This window comes from Pollachius pollachius (assembly GCF_949987615.1).
Source record: "Pollachius pollachius genome assembly, chromosome: 14".
Classification (NCBI taxonomy): Eukaryota; Metazoa; Chordata; class Actinopteri; order Gadiformes; family Gadidae; genus Pollachius; species Pollachius pollachius.
In genome coordinates, this window is record NC_136947.1 from 6,169,145 (window position 1) to 6,185,389 (window position 16,245).

A 16,245-nucleotide genomic window follows, 5' to 3' on the forward strand; every position below is an offset into this window, starting at 1 on the left:
GGTTTCTCTAGGACTTTAAAACTCTCTCTTTAATTTTGAAAGTTAGACAGTAATGTAAATGATTAACAGAAAGTGAGTCATCTACAGACTACGTAATCTCTCGAATAATTCCATGTTAAAGTCAGACAAAACAGCACAAACAAAGTGATCAAGCCTCTCAGTATTTAGTTTCCCTTGCTCTCCCATCAGAATCACTATGAATCAACAGTTTTTGTTCATGAAATCGCACAGATGGTTCCCTGCTTACGACTTTGCTGCCTGCAACACTGTTCTCCTAAAACAAATGTTTTGAATATAATTCCATCAGATAATATGCTCTTCATTATTTATTATGCCAATACAAATATATTACCTCACTGATTGTAGAAGCAGTCAGCTCTCTTAATCTGGAACAGAGTGATGCCAGGCCACACTCGTGGATGATGCAGCATCCTCTAGTCCACTGCATCAAACCGCTGCCCTCCCATTGGCTGAAAATGGATGTTGTGATGCTGCGCCGGCGTGATGTCACCGGCAGCACGCTTATCACCTCGCCGGCTCCATCGCTTCATCATCGGATGTAGCAAGTGCAGGAGAGTGATCAAACACAGTGCCGAAGACTGGACATCGAGGAAGTTGAGACGAGCAAAGACAACCACCACCGAAACGCAACCATGAGGGAAATTGTCCACATCCAGGCAGGCCAGTGCGGAAATCAGATCGGGGCGAAGGTAAGGGCAGCACGCACTTTGAGGAGTTATTTTCTTTGGTCAAGGAAAAAGAAGCCTCTATGAATGTTTAAATTAAACACCTGCTATTCGTTTTTTGTACGATAATGATGATTCAACGTGATCTGATATGTGATATCGGAGAATATAAGAGAATCACGCCTAGTTATAAACAGTAATAACAGTTCCTGGTGAATTTATTTGCTAGTATTTTTGGAGAAACACAATTATAGTTTGCCTTAAGTGTTTTTGAACATCCACATTGGTGGGTGCGGTGCATTGGGTTTGGGTTGTGCTGCAAGGCGGCGGTGCCCCCCACTGTACCGCATTTGTCCCCTAACTGCGCAACGTCTCTCAGGCCTTGTCCAGTACCTTTAGCCCTAATCCGACGCATCATCGCTATGCAACATGCGCATTGCAATCCCGTGTCTGCTATTAACGTCAGGTGTTAATATATAAGATATTGTGTTTTCTAAGTTTGGCTATATTTTTATATCACATTTAGTTCTGGGAAGTTATAAGTGACGAACACGGCATCGACCCTACTGGTAGCTACCAAGGTGACAGCGACCTGCAGCTCGAGCGAATAAACGTCTACTATAATGAGGCGTCAGGTAAACCTTCTCATCTTTTTTTAAACAGATCTGGTTGCCAATAATCGTGTTCTCATGCAGAAAAACACCCCCCTTCGCCGTTGTTGTTTATTGCCTCATGATCTTGCTGCAGGCAAAACTGCAGAGCTCATTTAAATGGCACACTGTATGCCCTTCTCCAGTGGAGCTGCGTGAGGGAAGTAGGTCACGGTTGGACAGGGGGAAATGAGGACAGCACCAGCAGCACCTGGGAACTCACTGTTCTCTGCTTCTCACTCTTTCCTTCTAGAGCCCATTACCTCCTCCTCCTCCCCCAGTCTCCCCTGGCGTGTGCTTTCCTGTCTTTCTGTCTGTCTGTCTGTCTGTCTGTCTGTCTGTCTGTCTGTCTGTCTGTCTGTCTGTCTTTTCTACTGCTCTCGGGGTGGATAATGCTACTAAGTATCCATGAATCAGCAGTATATCTCTGCAAAGCTGCGCCACAGTATCTCAGAGTTCATATCGCTCTGATTACGTATTTGGAAACGTCAATGATGGTTTACGGCCAATAATCCCAGTGTTCTCATTGATAGTTTGTTCAGTGGCCTTTTCGGCAGTGTAGGTTACAGTGCCTCAATCAGTATGCAGAACCAAGCATGGAAACCAAACAGTAACCTCTGTAAACCCTTAGTAGGATGCTTGACAGCTTGCCAATATGCAAGTGATACCAAAGCGCCAACAGATGTTGAGAAATATGGGCCCCGTCTGTGAAGAGGTTGCCTTGTTGCATTGCTTAAATGCCACTTTTAAAAAGTGAAGTATTTTAGCAGCAGTACCACCTTTATGAAGAACGGGAAGTGCAGCAATGGGCTTGCAAGACAGTTCAGAGAGGGAGACAGACAGAGAGATAGAGACAGCTCAGAGAGAGCCAGACAGATAGATAGAGACAGCTCAGAGACAGAGCAACAGAGAGAGCGAGATAGAGGGAGAGGGAGCGGTTTGGGGGGTGGACGGGGGCTTGAGAAAGGGTGTGGCAAATGATGTGGCAGTGGTGGTTCTATAAAAAGCATTCAAGCGATCCTTCCAAAATATTGGGTGTGTCGCAGTTCGGTCAGGAAGATTTAAAGGCAGATAGATGTTTGGGACCTTCAAGCATGAAACACAGGATTTCTAACTTGTTTCTGTTATTATGTTTGCTTGAAAAGTTAGCATTATATGAAACATTATATAACCCTTGAACAAATGATAAAAACAGATATCTGCAGCTCGTTTTGGATATCTATTACGCACATATATACTGTTATTACTTGATATTGTGCTCATCCTTAGAACCATTTCGTAATCAACGATCAGTCCATCGTTTAATCACTTCCCACCCCGTCTAAACCTCTCTCCTGTTTTACTCTCAAGGCAGCAAATTTGTCCCTCGTGCGATCCTGGTAGATTTGGAACCAGGCACCATGGACTCAGTGCGATCCGGTCCCTTTGGACAGCTCTTTAGACCCGACAACTTCGTCTTTGGTGAGTTATTCCTTCACTTTGCATTTGTCCGTGTGTGTCTGTGTAGGAGGCTGTCACGTAAAAGGCTAGGCTCTAAATCGGAGCCTATTTTTACTCGACAGTGATGAAGATTCCCCTTGTGTGCGTTCTCAGCGACTATGCCAGTGTGTGGATGCAGGGGCTGAACCGTGTTGGGCTCGGGAAGCTCTTGCGGTGACTCAGCCAAAAAAGATAGAATGCTGCAGTGGTGCTGAGTGCTAATGATATACTGTCCCAAGTATGCAACACAGTGACTCCCCAAATATACACCCTCCCACTTAGTTTTTCACAGCAAGAATGTATCTTCTCTTTGGATAAATGGTTAGTGGGTGCACAGCTCTTCAACAAACAAGGATATTTAGTGGTCTTACCGCATAAAAAGGGGCTTTCAACACAAGCACTTTATTATGACACTGAACGTTATCAGCATTAATCAACAAATGAAAGAACTTTAAACATTCTTGTGATTTGCCAGAATATGATCCAACTCCTGACTCCTCATTTCCTGTGTCCCAGGTCAGAGCGGAGCGGGAAACAACTGGGCCAAGGGCCACTACACCGAGGGTGCTGAACTGGTGGACTCTGTCCTGGACGTGGTGAGGAAGGAGTCTGAGAACTGCGACTGCCTGCAGGGCTTCCAGCTCACCCACTCCCTGGGTGGCGGCACCGGCTCCGGCCTGGGCACCCTGCTCATCAGCAAGATCCGCGAGGAGTACCCCGACCGCATCATGGTGACCTTCAGCGTCATGCCCTCGCCCAAGGTGTCCGACACGGTGGTGGAGCCCTACAACGCCACGCTCTCCGTGCACCAGCTGGTGGAGAACACCGACGAGACCTTCAGCATCGACAATGAGGCACTGTACGACATCTGCTTCCGCACGCTCAAGCTGACCACGCCCACCTACGGCGACCTCAACCACCTGGTGTCGGCCACCATGAGCGGCGTCACCACCTGCCTGCGTTTCCCCGGGCAGCTCAACGCCGACCTGCGCAAGCTGGCCGTCAACATGGTGCCTTTCCCCCGCCTGCACTTCTTCATGCCGGGCTTCGCCCCCCTCACCAGCCGGGGAAGCCAGCAGTACCGCGCCCTCTCCGTGCCCGAGCTCACGCAGCAGATGTTCGACGCCAAGAACATGATGGCGGCGTGCGACCCCCGCCACGGACGCTACCTGACAGTGGCGGCCATCTTCCGCGGCCGCATGTCCATGAAGGAGGTGGACGAACAGATGCTGAGCGTGCAGAACAAAAACAGCAGCTACTTCGTGGAGTGGATCCCCAACAACGTGAAGACGGCCGTGTGTGACATCCCGCCCCGGGGACTCAAGATGTCGGCCACCTTCATTGGCAACAGCACGGCCATCCAGGAGCTGTTCCGCAGGATCTCCGAGCAGTTCACCGCCATGTTCCGCCGCAAGGCCTTCCTCCACTGGTACACGGGCGAGGGCATGGACGAGATGGAGTTCACCGAGGCGGAGAGCAACATGAACGACCTGGTGTCCGAGTACCAGCAGTACCAGGACGCCACGGCCGACGAGATGGGCGAGTACGAAGAGGACGAGCTGGAGGACGAGGAGGAAGAGCAGCAGGACGTTCGCCACTGATCGAGGGAGACCTCGTGAAGAAGACCCCACCCCCCCCCCACCCCCCCCCCCCCCCCCCACCCCCCCCCCCCCCCCCTGCCAATCCTTGTGCTAGCTCTGTGAACCAGTCACTTTAAAAAAAAAGATCATCATTGTTGTCGGAAGTTGCAGAGGGGTTGGTGAGACGGGGGTGAGAGACAGAGGGAGAGCCGTGTTATGCTGTGTTCTGAACGTCGCAGGTTTAGATTCCTTGTGTAGACTTTTCAATACTGTCTGTCAACCTGGCCCGTGGTGAACCATTTGGTGCTGTTGGAGCATAACAATTATGTGAGTATTATAGTCATTGGTTTTCCAAGTCATGCTTATCCAGTGCCAATTAAGAGAAACTTGCCCTAAATACAGTTTTGTAACATTTACCTCAGAATGCATTCAGTGATACAAGTAAACCATAGCAAAAATAAAATATTCTGTCCTATCAATGTGTTGTGTTTCCTTTTAACCATTAACTTAGGGTTTATTGATATTTCATAAACAAGAAGTGAATACTACTTATATTCACTCATATACAAACAAATAATGGTATTACAAATTAACTTACATTTGGATTATGGTTGTTTATAAAACAACTAGACTACTATTAAACTACAGGTAACTATTGAAATAACAAATCTTGCAAATTGTAGCTTTAACTCTAATGTTTTAATATTTCCCGCCATGCAAACTGGCAAGCCAACTCCCAAAGGAAAAATACTGATTGTTGGGCTGCAGACCAGTTTATTGACTACCAGATGCAGCAACATAAACCATCTACAGGCTCTCAAACTCTGTCAGGATAAAAATAGACCAACTGGCTTATCACTCATGGAATTCTCATCTTAATACTGCTTTAACACCGGTGTTTGTTAGACTTAACACTGCGTGTTAAGCTTACCTAAACATGCATAAAACTGTCATTGACATAACATTCGACACCAAAACAGCTTAAATATGTAAGTTGTGGACAATTCAACACAGTATATACAGAGAAGCATTTGAGTACAGCTTGAGGGCAAGTTGCATTTGACCTCAAGTGCCTTCTGACCTCTGGCCTTTGAACCAAGATGCTACCGGGTATCATGGTACTTTCTCAAAGATCCTCCCTGACCTCTGAGATCAGCAGTTCAGTGTGTTTTGTGACCCACTCCTGCATGACAGTGCTGTCATCGCTCTGGTAATACTTCTAATTATATCGCTCACAGCCATTTTGCATGAGCAAGATAGGAATGCACCCAAACAGCGGTAGACAATAAATGGCCCCCTATCTAATTAAACTAGCTTTGTTTTATAATTTGCTGTGAAAGCAGTAGAATTCGGTGAACTTGTATAACAAGCTAATCCACATGAACAAACAAAACAACTATTCAAACACCTATACTAACTTGTAACAAAAGAACATGATTATCTTGTTATTCAATTCTAATGAAATACGTAGGCTGTAGATTAATTTACAAACGACCACAGATTATGCAATATGGCATTTTATTATAACAAGAGTCAAAAAACAAGTTAAACAAACATGTATGGCATACAAATCCCATGGAGTGAGATGCCATTATCAACATAATTACCAGTACCCAAACCAAAACAGCAGTCATTGACCCTGAACTAAAACAGTGCTTTCAAAGGGAGTCCCAATATAATCTCTTTAGCATTATTAAAAAACAAAGCATATCAAAACTACCTAATATCTTTTTTAATTGCCAGTCAATTACAAAACCACAGACACACATTGATTAAAAATAATAATTATATTATTCAGCATAACATTTGTGCAAATTCGGTACACACAACCTTTTTCTTTTAGATAAAAAGTGTTAGTACTTTAAGCATTTTGCTATAAACCTTTGCTCTGGTCAACAGTAGAATTAACAACCAGCAACCAGTTTGAGCCCAACATAAACATAACAAACAAACACATTTAAACACCTTAAAACTAATTAATTTTATGTAGTATTATTAATATTACACCAGCATTAATTTATTTTAAAACCCTATTAATGAAGTCATACTGTCAAAATACAATGTGATTCTCAGAATGCTGGCATCTCCAGGTTGGATAGATCAAAGAATACTCAGAGTTTTATTTCTCTAGGAGTATTTCTCTTTCTTCTGAGCCTGATGTATACAGTATATCCAAATAAAACTCGGAACATGCCGTTTTGACCAAATGACTTCTATCTGTTTCCTAATCATATCAGAATGTTCCTGAATTATGCCTTCCATTACATTTGGTGTAATTTACCATGAGCAATATTTGTTCCCAAAATACGGCAAATTACTAGAAACACTGTATGTATATTTGAAGATTTAAAAAATACATTTGGGTGTGTTATCACCTAGTACTTAATGTTTCAGGTCTAGATCCAGGTTTTATCAAATTAATTACGTGTTGCGGTAATGGATGCAAAAGTTAATCGAACATACTTGGATGATTGATAATGACAGATGCTATTGCATAGTCTTGGTCATGCAAGACAAAGCAAGTACAAAGGGATGAACTTTCCACACTGGCACTAAGCTCGAGAACTGGTTTCGACATTTCTCTCAGTGACGACGATCTTTTTATGTTGCGTAACGACATTTTGGCTCCCTACGGCTATAGGAGTGGTCTTGACAGCAGAGTCCTTGTATGACCCCGCTGATGAACCCTGCTGGGATCTCATTGAGAAACTCGCTAATCCTTGATCTCTGACCTCCAACCCAGCCCCCGCCAGACCCTGACCCTCCAGCAGAACCGTCTGCACTGAACCCCTGCTGCAACCAGCCCCTGCAGACACTGAGCCGTTATCCAACATCATCACCCGCTGCCTGGACATGGATCCACCGGCAGAGCCGCCGTGAGAGACCCCTTGGCCCTTGGTGACGTGCTCTGTCGTCGTGGTGATGACCGTCTGCTCCGCCCCCTGAGAGACGGCCTGGCCCGCCCGGTTGGCGACATAGTGCGGCTGGGTACCCGCTGCCATCTGCGTCTCCACGAGAACCACGCCCTGCTGGGAACCTCCCACCTGCATCAGCCCCTGACCCAGCCCCACCTGACCCACAGCCGGCTGGGCGCCCCCCGTCACCAAGACCATTTGAGGCCTCTGTTCGACCACGTACATGGGGGCGGCCGTGTAGTACATGGTGGGTTGCTGGACGAGCATTGTCTGACCGGCCGTCACCATGTTGTCTTGGTACTGCATCCTTGGGAGGGTGGCTATTCCCTGGGTTCCCCCCTGCACCAGGTTCCCCTGAACCATGGTGGAGGATCCGGAAACAACACTGGAGGTGTCGTGGGTGTTTAGGGTGTTTTGCGTGTTGAAGGTGTTTTGGACGTTGTGGGTGTTGACGCTGACGTGGTCCTTCTCTCTCATGCTTTCTGTGTGGGTGTGGGTGTGGCTGGAGGTGGACGGCCTGGCGGGAGACACCGGCCTGGGCTGCGGTGGACGGACCGACTGCCTCACGTCCACCGAGTTCAAAGATGAGCCCCGGCAGATCTCGGCCAAGGTTTTGAACTTGGGTCCGAGGTCATTAAGGAACTCAAGGTCGTCGTCGTTGTCCAGCATGCTGAAGCTTCCCACGGAGCCGGCCGGAGACCCCCGGCCCTCGTAGGCAAACGCCTGCAGAGCATCCACCTCCATGGACTGTTGCGCACCATGGCTGGCTTTCTGTAAATAGTGGAAGTACAATTGGGAGAGTGTCAGTTCTGAAGACATTTCAATAATTTAATCTCAGATCTTGCAGTCATGCTAGGCTATTGTTGGACTGCAAAGACAGCACATGTGCCTTGGCCGGAAACCAAAAACCTTTCCTGTTTTGTTAGAGATAATTGTGCAATGAGGAACTCATTCATTTGTTTTTCTACGGTTTCCAGTCTAAAGGTATTGATTTAAAACCTTGACAGAAACCTTTAGAGTTTGCTTGATCTGATGAAGTTTGTGGTTGCTGTTAGTAGCCAATTACTACATGAGGGCTTAGAAGGAAGAGAAACGTGCGAAAATATTAAGGTTCTAGGCCAAACCCTGAGGCCAATACATCAAAGATTAAGTAGGATTTGGCCAAAAAAAAGTGAAAGAATCTGAATCATCCGGGTTTCAGATCATCTGCTATCAGATTTTAGATTATTAATTTAAAGTAAGATTTGTTTGACCACAGCAAAGAAATAGCTTTGGCCACAAAATGACCAATGGCAAGATGTCTTCCATGATGACACAAACCAATTTTTTTAAAATAAACTAAAGTCTGTATTTTGTCATGGCTCCTAAAACCTTTCGAAATGTGAGGCTTTATTTAACTTTGTGTTAAAAACAAAACCTTTGCCAACTGAAAAAATGCTTCCCACGTCCTTAAACACTGCTGAAAGACAAGGCAAGGCTAGAAAGCCAACCGAAAAGCATATGTAAGTGTGTCTGACTCACGTTGGAGTAGTACTCGCGCAGGAACCCCTCAGACAGAGCCATACCGTCGTACATCCGGCCTTTGTATCCTGAGCCCAGCTGTGAGGCGTAATGGCCGTGTTGCCCAGTCATGCATCCTCCTCGTGCTGCTTCACACTCCGTCTGCATGCCCCCCAGGCCGTGCTGGTGGTACCCTCTGTATTGATGCATGCTTTCGGAGGTGAAGCAACCTCCGGCCCCTCCGGCCCCTCCGGTCCCTCCGGTCCCTCCGGTCCATCCGGTCCCTCCGGCTCCTACTTCAATGCCCCAACCGCTCTTTGTGTGTCCCCCTGACATGCCTCCTTTTTGCCCGTGGTCAACCTCCGTTATGCCCATGAGAGGAATCGCCTATAGTAGAAATAAAACATTGCTAGTCAGTAACACTGGACTTATTTCAAAGAGGCGACAAACACAGATGTTAATCCTAGCACTAAATATGGGTCGAGTTATCTCAGTAGTTACATAAAAGGAGCAAATAATCAGTGGTGTGAGTGACACTTATGTCTGTCCTGCGATGACCCTTTTTAACTAAAGGGTCATCTATTTGGAATATAAAACGAAGTTAAACATTATCAATACTTGACATGGCTGAACATATTAACTTGGTGAATCTTATTTGGATTGATGTCTGGTACCTTGGCTTCCCCCAGTCCTTCAGTATGGTATGCAATCAACTGTTCTTTTGGATCAAAGGGAATAACCTTGAATTTCCCCACAGTTGCTGCACCTCCACACAGACAGAACAGTAGCAGCAAGGGCAACACTGAAACAGATGTACAGAAAGAAATTTGAGTCTAAACTGTTTCTGTAAATGTCCCTTTCATAACTTTGCTATGAACAGGAAATCATGCCTGTTAACTGTCAAATTAGGCTACAAAAGGATGGGTCACATTAGGGAATCTACCAGTAAAAAATCGAACAAACGTACAGCATAAGTGTCCACTGTACATACACAGTATTCACACAGTTAAAAGTGGACCTCATTCAACATGCTGTTCCAGTTACCCCCCATGAAGCGTGGACATCCTTTAAAATTATTTTCCATACCTTGTACACAAGGCCTCAAAAAACATCCATCACAACTACAATAATCTGTTTCTCCTTTACTGCGCGGCATTGGTATGGGCACTGGGTATTTGCATGCATATCACGACGGATCAGAGTTCATTCTAAGAGGGGTTTGGCCTAACAGCCAATGAACTCACAGAGCAGGAGCAGCAGTCCCAGGAGTAAGAGGAGGACGCCTGAGGCACCGAATTTGGCCGTGCTTGTCTTGCGGTCCTCGCAGCTCTTGGTGTCTTCCCGGCAGGTACAGACTAGCACATCCAGCACCTGGGCAGCTGCACACGATTTGCCCTGCTGGTCCATGACCTCCAGGGTCACCTTATAGGAGCCTGGCCACAGGTGGGCCTGGTCGCGAAGAATGACTGTGGTCTCTGTGCAAAGCGTCCAGAGGGTTAGCCTAGCAATTTTAAGTGCTTGGAACTTGTTTCTGTGAACATCTTTACTGTACTGACAGCAATATATAGTTTTTTCTCTTTCTTTTGACAAATATACTTATTGTAAGTTGCTTTGGATAAAAGCTTCTGCTGAATGCCTTAAATGTAAATATAAATCTAACAGAATTTAGCATTTTTACCTCAATGTTCAAAAAACAACAAAAACAACAATAATAAAAAGGATTCTCAAATTAGGTTTTAAAAGGACTCAATTCACACCAGGGACTTACTGTTAAACGGCTCGATGGTCCATTCTTGCTTGTTTTCAGAAATCACTCTAAACTCAAACGGTGCTGAATTTGGGAACTCATCTTTGTCTACAGCAGTAACGTAGACCATGTTTTCATTAACACACATGGTCTGGCTGGTAACTGTCAGTTCTGGACAGTGGTCATTGAAGTCCTCCACTTGAATGGCGATGGTTCCTGTGGCTGTTTTGACGGGGGAATCTGGAAAGAATAAGATTGGAGTATGCATAATACAATTCCAGTGGACCTATCGTTTCAATAGTAATTTACAAATTCCCAATACTGGCATCAGAATGATCGTGATAAACGGCCCATTCTGCACTTACCATTTGTGATGCATATGATTTCGGCATAGTATGTTCCGTTTTTCAGGTATTTTGACTCTCGATCGGGTAATTTATTCAACCTAATGTCTGCGGTGTTTTTGTCGATATTCAACCAGCCACCGACATCCTTCACTTTGGCATACCTGAGTGAAAGAACATTTATATTGATGACTTTAAACAAAAAACAGTTTTTTTACCATGCACTTTACTCACATGATCAACAAAAACATGGGGGAGAAAGGACTGCTGGGCCTCACCAAACGTCGGTAGCGATTTTGGATGTGTCGCTGTCGATGGCGGCATATTTGGTGATGACCTTGTTGATGCTGATGGTGCTGCTGTCCTCCGAGAGGGTCACCACCTTGACGTTGGGGTGGAAGCGGGGCCCTTCCTTCTGGTTCACCACGTTGATCTTGATGGGGTAGGTCTTATGGGTCACCTGGTGGCTGAAGCTGTACTGAGCTTTGTTGGAGACGCTCACCGCCAGGTTGACCACTTTGAGTTCTTCGTAGTCCAGCGACTGTGGAGTCAATCGGATGAAAATTTATTTGTACAGCAGCTTTCATCCAAATCAAAGATCCAACGTGCTTCACATGGGGAAGCAACAGGAACGACAAACCGGTTACAGATAATAATAATATAATCGCAGTCTGAAGCCCAGAGATATTTGAGTGTTAGGATTAAACATAAATATGTCATAGTGTGTCATATTTATGACCTGTTAAGCCCTTTGACACTATACCTATGATTAAGGGTTATACAAATGGAAAATTGTATAACCCTTAATTAAAACAAAGACGATTGCACAGGAGTGACGAAGGTAAACTAATGATACGTTATTAGATAGATGCTATTAGATAGTGTTTATTCACGTTTCCTCTTGACACATGTTGTCAAAGGAGAACACAGAGGTGCACTCCTACAACCAACGCACTGTGGAACCGCATCTCAGAAGAATGATCATAATCATGAATCAACATTCCAAATAACAGATTTGGTTCTACATTGTTAAACGGAGGCAGAGTGATTCCCACATGCAGTGAATCTGCCGTGTACCTTCTGAATCATGATTACGCCCTCGTTGGTCTTGGAGTCGGTGGTGATGCTGAAATAGCCGGCTTCATTCCCGGACGCGAAGCTGAACACTGACAGCCAGTTATCAGTGTACATCATATCCAGATCGAAGGCCCTGACCCGCATCACCTCCACGTTGACCGTGTTCTCCTCCACATGACCTTCGTACTGCGAAGGAAAAAAACTTAAGCAACCGAAATTGTGGAGGCAAATAAGGGTAGACACAAAATTATGATTTTGATGTTCCTGTCATTGCGTTGCTCGTACCATTTCTTTTTCCAGAGTGGGGATGTTGTCGTTAATGTCCAGGAGATTAATCACTACGTCAACCGTTGATGACCTTCCTCCAGCATTTCCGCTCAAGTCTGTCCCTCTTACAGTCAACGTATATGTGTCTTTGGTCTGGAAAATGGGACAATAAAATAATAAAACTTTGGTTGATTCCCAAAAATAATTCATAATTTGGCCTGTAATGCTCTTACATAGTTTATTTAATTGCTGAAAGATTTACATATTATATCTCACCCTTGAACTTTCATTAATAGAATATTAAAATGTACATGTAAACTTTATATCCTTGCCTGGCCTTGCTAATAATAATAATAATTATTGTATGATTATCGTATTAACCAAAATAATACTAAGAACAAGAATTAGAACAACATGCGAGTGTGTCGACCCTCACCTCTCGATCGAGCGTGTTCTGACGGACCGTGACTTCGCCAGTTCTCGAGTTTATGTTGAACATGGAGCTGCTGGTGCCAACTATGCTGTAGGAGATCTCACTGTTGATGCCTTCATCTGCATCCGTGGCAATCACTCTCATGACAATGGTGCCTAGAAGCATAGTTTTCAAGTTACAACGTGTTACTACCTTTTGAAGGGGCTTGAACACCCCCCAACACCGGCACCCAATTATAGCATGTTGGCCGACGATGATTCTCACCCTGACAAAAGCCAACAGACATCAAGGTGTGTTAGTGGTGCTGATGGTGGTGTGTTTTTTGTTACTCATTGTGATGTTTGTTGGGGCTATGTGCGAACCCATTTAACTGAATAGACTTTAGGATAGATAACAACACAAAGTATATACATGCTACACATAGGAATGTTGAGAGATGGGGGCTACCTGCAGGGCTCGATTCGTTGACAGAGCCCATCTGATTAGCCTGAAAAACAGGTGAGCAGTCGTTCGTGTCCAAGACCACAATGGCCAGTTCAATGTCCTTCTCCGCACGGGCCCCATTGGAGAATTTCGCAATGCCTAGCAACTGAATCCGGGATAACAATGGCTTGTTATTTTTTTATAATCGCTTCTTTTATAATCGTCATCTAGTTGATCATGGACGACTTACAGTGTAATTAGAGATCTCCTCGCGGTCCAGTATGCTGTGGACTCTTACCAAACCGGTATCACGGTCTACACTGAATCTCCCAACCGGATTCTGGTCGGCTCCTTTGCCCATGAGTGAGTAGAAGACAGGTGAGTCATATTCCTTATCAGAACGAATCTATAACACACACACACACACACACACACACACACACACACACACACACACACACACACACACACATACACACACACACACACAGATTAAAACATTGTAAGACGGACAGGCTTAAAACACTTTTTAATTCATACACATTTATACAAGCTAAAATTATGGCTGCCTGAGAAAGGGCAAATAAAGAGAGTATTAAACCCAATTGATTATTTGTTATTGTTGTTATTTGTGGTAGCTCTTGATTTAAAAAAAACACTTAAAACACATACTTTTGCGATGTATTCATCCATAGTGTAGTCCTGATTCTCATTTAGTTTTCTCGGGGCGATAATCCACTCTCGTTTTTGCCGATTGAGCATCTTCTCACCGTCTCCTGCCACCACCAGGACAAACTGCAGACATACAGAAGATATATATAGAGAGTGAGATAGATAGTTAGAGAGAGAGAGTGGCAGGTCATAGTTAGGGCATGACCGAGCTTACATGAAAAAACGTTTGCTTGTATTCGATATGCTTGCATTTTTAATAATATTATTTTAATATAGCAATAATCATTATTTATATAGAACCTTTCTTCACATTTACAAAGCCCTTACAAAGCACATAACTAGGTGATACAAGCAGACTGCATGGCAATAAAACACAATAGCCAAAGACAATCCATCATACACTAGAAGGTCATGGACATGAGTAAAAATAGCACAATTATAACAACTGTAAAGAACTGTAAGAAGTTTGACAATCTGACCAAAGTTTAGCTGTATGAACTGTATGAAAACATATTTTGAAACATAAGACAGGCCTGTGAGCGCCAGAGTTAAAACTAATGATATAAAGTAGGCCAAAGTCCATAGTTCTGCTCTTTTTTAAAAAAACAAAACAGAATATGTTTCCAAATATGCTGCACACAAACATGAGGCCAACACATTAGGCTTTGTTTTGTATGGGTTTATATATAGACAAAGAATAGTAATTAGAAAACAAGAGATATCCAAATGGCCTATGTTTCATTTACATGTTTGATAAACAAACACCTTTTGCAAGGAGCCTTTTTGATTTCACACAAACATCTAAACTATAGTAAAAGTTAGTAGGGATTAGCCTCTAGTTACTGTGGCATTACTCTAAATACCTGGCAATTACTTGGTAAAACGTGTGATTATTGTTACATTGTCTGGCCATTCGTGTTCAGTCCATTTTCCGTGCAGACCACCAACACAGCACCACGTCGCAGGTCAAAAAGTTTGGACGCAAGTCTTCATTCTGCCTTTTATTTCCTCAGTGAATCGAAAACAAAACTTAAAACAATCATCTTCGCGATACTAGGCTTTCTGTTGTTGTTGTTTTACATACAGTAGATTAAAACTACAATCCATTTTATGATACACAAAGCTGCGCACTAAAACCGCTCTGCGCTCCCACCACCTCCCCGGCGGGACACGAAAGCCACACCTGCTTTCCGCTATCGCCCTCCAAGTTTTATATTCTCACAAAAAGCTATCAGACAAATTCGATTCTTTTTTCGGTTTTACTTACCGCAAGCAGGAACGGTAGGAACACAACAAAGTTGCATTTGGACACCATTGTTTATTTGAAAAGTAACAGAGATTCCCCCCGACGTTTGTGGCTGATATCCGCCTGCTGTGTCTCTTCTGGGTCTTGATTAGACTTTGGCCCTTGGATGGCGAGCTGAGCACTATGTCTAACGCGTTACAGACGTAGGCGGTGCCTCTTCTGGTTTCACTGCACTCGGCTGCTGATAACAGACGTTGCGTGAATGGCTGTGTCCACTCCTACATAGCTGCAACGCTCCTGTGTAGCCTATTGTTTCTGTGGAGGAAAAAGGGGGTGGGTTACACTCAAAGGGAAGTGGCCAAAATAAAATACCACAGCATAGACCAGAATGAGTCCACTAGATCTTGACCCACTACACTGATCAATTGTCATGATACGTCACGAAGTCAATTCTGATTAAAACAACGTGTGGGCAAACATTTGCTAGTAAAGACCCCCCCCCCCCTCTCTCTCTCTCTCTCTATCACTCACCTGTGAAACATGTACGAACGATGTGAAATTCTTGAGGAATAAGACCATAGACCATATGAAATAGTGTGCGTGTGTGTGTGTGTGTGTGTGTGTGTGTGTGTGTGTGTGTGTTGAGAGATCCACCACTTGGCAGAACTATATCCGCCAACGATCTAACTAGATGCAATAGACAAAAACAGAAACAAAAACAGATCTGTGTGGCGGCGTGCTCGGACAACGACTCTGGGAACAGGGTGGGACAGAGAGAGGGCGCCGCTGGATCTTCAAATATTTACTTTAAAACGGCCTGGTTGTAATCGACAACATGAAACTCCCTTTTAACTATGTCCCAAACTGTGCGGGAAGTGGACACAGATAAGGCCTAATGGGTCGACCCCTCCAACCCGTTCCCGTGGTACAGCATGTTTCCCCCTTCACAATAATAATTATCGTAATGCTGACTTTTTGCCTTCATTGTTGCTTTCTTGACCTTATTTGCAGCCTTGTGTATTAACTTTCTACCACCCGCATGCATAGACTAATGACTGGTTTCACTGATACTAAATAGAAAACCCACATTAGTTACACTAAATCAGTAACCAGGGCTTTGTGAAAACCAGTGGAGCGCTAGCAGACCCAACTGTCAATTATTGAATCCCATAATGGAAAATAACAATTATACATGAATACGCAATGAAGCAGTACACCTATGTTGG

General features: G+C 44.4%; 2 protein-coding genes across 3 annotated transcripts; one reads left to right on the forward strand and one right to left on the reverse strand.

Annotated features, from left to right (window-relative positions):
- Positions 1–653: 653 nt before the first annotated feature.
- Positions 654–4,416, forward strand: LOC307085824 (tubulin beta-2A chain; the record flags this gene model as incomplete). Of its 2 annotated transcripts, none has more annotated exons than XM_079750697.1 (4): positions 654–710; positions 1,213–1,321; positions 2,678–2,797; positions 3,332–4,416. In XM_079750697.1, 4 exons carry the CDS (start codon positions 654–656, stop codon positions 4,414–4,416), a joined length of 1,371 nt encoding a protein of 456 aa, XP_079606823.1. The 2 variants fall into 2 exon arrangements, with proteins under 2 accessions (XP_079606823.1, XP_079606824.1); XM_079750698.1 differs by having other exon boundaries at positions 2,687–2,797.
- A 1,480-nt stretch (positions 4,417–5,896) lies between these two features.
- Positions 5,897–15,325, reverse strand: dsg2l (desmoglein 2 like). Its single transcript, XM_079750714.1, has 14 exons — positions 15,041–15,325; positions 13,774–13,896; positions 13,352–13,507; positions 13,126–13,267; positions 12,682–12,833; positions 12,264–12,398; positions 11,979–12,164; positions 11,180–11,442; positions 10,923–11,065; positions 10,579–10,797; positions 10,055–10,285; positions 9,485–9,612; positions 8,832–9,197; positions 5,897–8,081 (listed from the first exon to the last, which is right to left on the reverse strand). Exons 1-14 carry the CDS (start codon positions 15,086–15,088, stop codon positions 6,948–6,950), a joined length of 3,426 nt encoding a protein of 1,141 aa, XP_079606840.1. The 5' UTR covers positions 15,089–15,325; the 3' UTR covers positions 5,897–6,947.
- Between the last annotated feature and the right edge of the window lie 920 nt (positions 15,326–16,245).